This window comes from Merops nubicus, unplaced genomic scaffold, assembly GCF_000691845.1.
Source record: "Merops nubicus isolate BGI_N331 unplaced genomic scaffold, ASM69184v1 Scaffold54350, whole genome shotgun sequence".
Lineage (NCBI taxonomy): Eukaryota > Metazoa > Chordata > Aves > Coraciiformes > Meropidae > Merops > Merops nubicus.
The window spans coordinates 1,652-5,872 of NW_008585953.1; the positions used below are offsets into that span (position 1 = coordinate 1,652).

At 52.1% G+C, this 4,221-nt stretch overlaps 1 protein-coding gene across 1 annotated transcript; it reads right to left on the bottom strand.

Moving 5' to 3' along the window:
• Positions 1–2,865: 2,865 nt before the first annotated feature.
• Positions 2,866–3,773, bottom strand: S100B (S100 calcium binding protein B). The gene is made up of 2 exons (XM_008948470.1): positions 3,633–3,773; positions 2,866–3,156 (listed from the first exon to the last, which is right to left on the bottom strand). The coding sequence occupies exons 1-2, from the start codon at positions 3,768–3,770 to the stop codon at positions 3,016–3,018; spliced, it is 279 nt and encodes a 92-aa protein (XP_008946718.1). The 5' UTR covers positions 3,771–3,773; the 3' UTR covers positions 2,866–3,015.
• Positions 3,774–4,221: the final 448 nt, after the last annotated feature.

The following is a 4,221-nucleotide window of genomic DNA, read 5'->3' on the forward strand; positions in this document are numbered from 1 at the left end:
TTTTCTGATCTCTCTTGGGATCGAAGCAATGTCAGATCAATCTAACCAGTGCCAGTGAGGTGTTGTAAGAGCATACACACCTCAGCAGGCTGATTCCGTGGGCTGGGATGGGGGCATAACTAAAAATTATTGAATCACGTCATTAGCCGATCACCTTCCCTTCCTGAAGGGTGAACTGTCCCTGCCAGAGCCTGAAAACCACTGGCGTCCGGACTGGCACATCCAAGTATCTAGCCTGTTGTTGCTGGGAGGCTAGTAAGTTGCTGAAGCCTTTTAAGCCTGCTTCAGAGCCAGCTGTGATGTCTGCCTTGCAACACTTGTCACCTGCTCTTTGGTCAGCTCCAAGGCTTCAGTGATTTTCTTTTTTTCCCCAGAAAGCCTCACTGTGCTTCTGAGCCCCTCACAGCACTACTCAAACCCCTCATTGGCATGGCAGCATCCTTTTTTTAGGCTAGACGCAGGGGGTTTGCACAGTCCGTGAGGACCCAGGGTGTCAGCAAAGGTGCTGTGGGTGACTGGCTGTGGCTGTGCCTGCGAGGGGGCACCATGCAAGAGGGATCAGCCATGGTAAGGTGTCAGCAGAGGCACCTCATCCTATGTGCTTGGGCCAGTGTTGCCCAAACTGCTTTGCCTGCCTCCCCCACCGTGCCAGCGTGTGGCCCTCCCCACAGTCCATGCTGTCAGCTGAGGCACTGCCTGTGTCAGAGAGGAGCAGGACAAAAGTGCAGCAGAGCTGCAGCGCAGACTGCATGGTGCTGAGGCCTGTGACCATGCAGTTTCTGTTTCAGGGATTTGACTTCAGGAAAGCTCTGCTTTCCTTGCTGACTGGGGAGGAGGCTTAGCAGCCTGAACATCACGGACTGCACCACTGGCAGTCAGGGCACTCGCCTCAGAGGAAGACACACTCTCTTCCTCCCTGACAAGAGGCTTCAGCTCTGCTGTGTCTTCTGTGTCAGGTAAAGCCTCTGTGAATTCCCAGCAGTGGTGTTGCTATGTCAGGATTAATTCTTACTGCCAGGAACCTGTGCAGTCATACTGTGTCACTCCCTGCTCCTGTTCCCACTGCTCACCAAGGCACAGGACAGCCTGGTCTGCCTCTGCCAGCATTCAAGCCACGTGCTACACCTACAGGCCTTTGCTGCTGCAGTGCTGTGCAGAGCTGCTGAAAAGTCTCAGTCTTGGGAAGGACTCCTCATCGATCTGAACACTACTGGTGCAGTAAGGCAGAAGGCAGGTGGGACTTGGAGATCTACCACTCTCAACAGCAGAACCACGTGCTGAAGCATCAGAGCCTTCTGCTGAACTCAGGTTCAGGCTCAAGAAGGGGACATGAGAGTACTATCTACCCTGCCTAATCTTGGGGACACTGGGAAGATGCCCATTCATTGTCCTCACGCGCTGCTTCAGGTGCATACAAGTGTTGGAAACAGCTGAACCACGATCTGATGAGGGTGTTAAAAATATGGTGGAAGTAATTCGGACGCTAAACAAGTTCTCAACAAATGAGCACTACACCCTAGGATGGCAAAACTGCTTTTTTTAATTCTAGATGGAGTACGAGGTAATTGTCTTCATTGTATGTCTCTGCCTGAGTGTCCCTTTCACATCTTGGCAGGGGGCAGATAAAAGAGCAAGATGGCCCCTGTCCAAAGACATGTGATTTTGTGCATGAAATCACTATGAAATGTGGAATGAGGTAAAAATGACAAAAATATCTGCAACCATCTTTGTTGTGAATTTGTCACTATAGATGTTGCTAGTCATGGATGCCTAATAGTTATTGCTCAGCTGGATGGCAAGTGCAGACTGAAAAAGGCAGGAGCACATGCTTTGAGGAAATTGTCCTAGGTTTAGTTTTGGCTTTGCAAAGGCTTACCAGCGTGAGGCCCTGGATGACCCTGGCAGCAGCGGACACATGCTGTTCACAGCAGCAGACCCACGGAAGGTACATTGTGCTCCTTTGACCTCACAGGTACCTCTGCCAGTTTGGACAGCCAGGTGGAACACAGTGGTGGTGACAGCCTTGAGCTGTTTGACCAGCCACAGTGATTCCAGGGAGGAGATAAGGGTCAGTATCCTACAAGAAACCCCGGGGGCATGAGCCGAGGCAGTGCTGCAGGCTGCATCCTTCAGCCTTCCACTCCCACAGTTCAGGGCAGCTGGGGAGCTGCATGCAGCCTGAGACAAAAGAACACATTCTTCACCAGAAACCAACTGCAGCCCAGAGACCAAAACAATGCTTTATTCTTACCATTTCCACATGGTCTGAAGGCTGTGCCTGGTGTACGTTAAAGCACTGTGGTCACACTGGGCAGACCCCCCCTTCCCTTCTGACTGAGCCTGGCACATCCCAGCCCAGAAGCTGTCCCCAGCCCAGGAGCCTCATACGCTTTCACTTCTACTTCTGCAGGCTGCTAAAAGGAGAATTCATAGACAGGAGAGGAGCCTGAGCTATTAGATTGTTATGCTTTGCCTTGTCAAGTCAAGGGTGTCTCAATTTACCAAGAAATGCATGGGCTCTGCCAAGCCCCTGTGATAGGACAGGGACTTTGCTGCTTGTGTTAGTACTGTGCATAGGGCAGTCAGAGCTCACAGGAGTTGACGGGAGCCCTTCCATTCAGAAGGCTCAGACGCAGGCTTCTGTAACCAGCCCCTCTGCATCATCTCATGCTTCAGCCCTTTCATTTTTCTTTTCCATTTGCAAGCAAGCTTGAATCGCAGCATCTGCCTGCCTCCAGCCCCCATGCACATCCCCTGCATGTAAAAACAGGGAAGGAGCTTGGAACAAGGCATTCACACACCATAAACAGCCAGATTGGCACTGGCGAGTAGGCTTTCCTGTGCCACATGAGTGTTTCTTGTTCACAAAGCTGCAGAACTTAATAAGCTGCTTAAATATAGGACAAGCTTAACTCCAAGGAGCCCCTAATAGCACCCAGTCTTTCTCCCAGAGGAGCGATGCTGCTCTGCATCTCTCCATCATGAGCAGAAGGTGCTTGCCTGCTTCCCACCAGCTCACTCATGCTCAAAGAACTCATGGCAAGCAGCAGTGACCATCGCAATGAAGGCTACAAACTCCTGGAAGTCGCACTCCGCGTCCCCGTCGCTGTCCAGCGCCTCCATGACTTTGTCCACAGTCTCCTGGTCTTTGATCTCCTGAAGAGATAGAAAAAGGCAGCCAAAGCTGGGGAGGATCAGAGAAAGTCCCTGGCAATAGTATGTCCCTGCTTCTCAGGTGCTCTCATGGATGAATCCCTGTTCAGACCCATCCCCAATGGCTCATGGCTGTTTCCTGTCTGTGCTGGGGCACTGCCTTGCACCTGCAGCAGCGTCTGCACAACAGCTCTGATGCTGGGAAGGGACATCTTAAGGGCCTTGGGGCAAGGCTCTCCTCCCTTCCCAGGGAAGGAAATTTTCGTAGTCCCCAAAGTAGGCTGTCACCCTTGTCCTGCCACCTGCTGCTCCTGCACAGGTGAAGCAGGAGTATTAAAAGTATTTAATACACAGCTGCATGAATAAGCCACTTCCCCTGCGCCTGCTTCCTGTGGGAGATGGAGTTAGCAGAGCCTGGCAGCAGCTCGACATGGCTCCCTGAGCCCAGGCCAGCAAGCTGTGTGGAGGGCAATACTTACACCAAGGAAATGGGTCAACTCGTTGTTAATGAGCTCCTTCAGTTCTGATTTCTTCAGCTTGTGCTTGTCTCCCTCCTTCCCTGAGTACTGATGGAAAGCATCAATGATGGCAATCATGGCCTTCTCCAGCTCAGACATGGTCACAGCGTGGCCCTGAGGTCAGAAGGAGTGATGGGTGTGTTAGCCTGGGCAAGCTCCAGCAATGCCTTCTGCTTTGCACTTGCAGCCACTCTGGGGGTCCCCCAACATGTCAGCAACACCGGACCCTGTGCCCAAAACATGCTGCTTAAAAGCACTGCTAGCAGCTCTAAATTCAGGCACGAAGATCCTGAGAGACCTTAGCTCTGCCTCCAGGAGCTCTTGAGAGGAGAGCAACACCACAAGGAGTGCCCAGTACAGGACTGGCACTTGCCAGGAGCTGACACATTCCTTGGGACTGATGTGAGTTTGGCACCTTGGGTCCCTCTGTGGGCAAAGCATAGAAGAGAAAATGAGGAGGAGCGGCTGCAAAGTCCTGGTGGCTTCCAGCATGGGGCTCCTACACTTTTCATATGTGTGGACCTGGCTAGTAGGTGGCATGTTGTTTCTT

Excerpts from the sequence above, each read along its gene's own strand:
- S100B (XM_008948470.1), bottom strand. The coding sequence starts at position 3,770 with ATGTCTGAGCTGGAGAAGGCCATGATTGCCATCATTGATGCTTTCCAT. Across the intron at positions 3,157-3,632 it reads AGTTGACCCATTTCCTTGGT|GAGATCAAAGACCAGGAGAC; the intron begins GTAAGTATTGCC and ends CTATCTCTTCAG.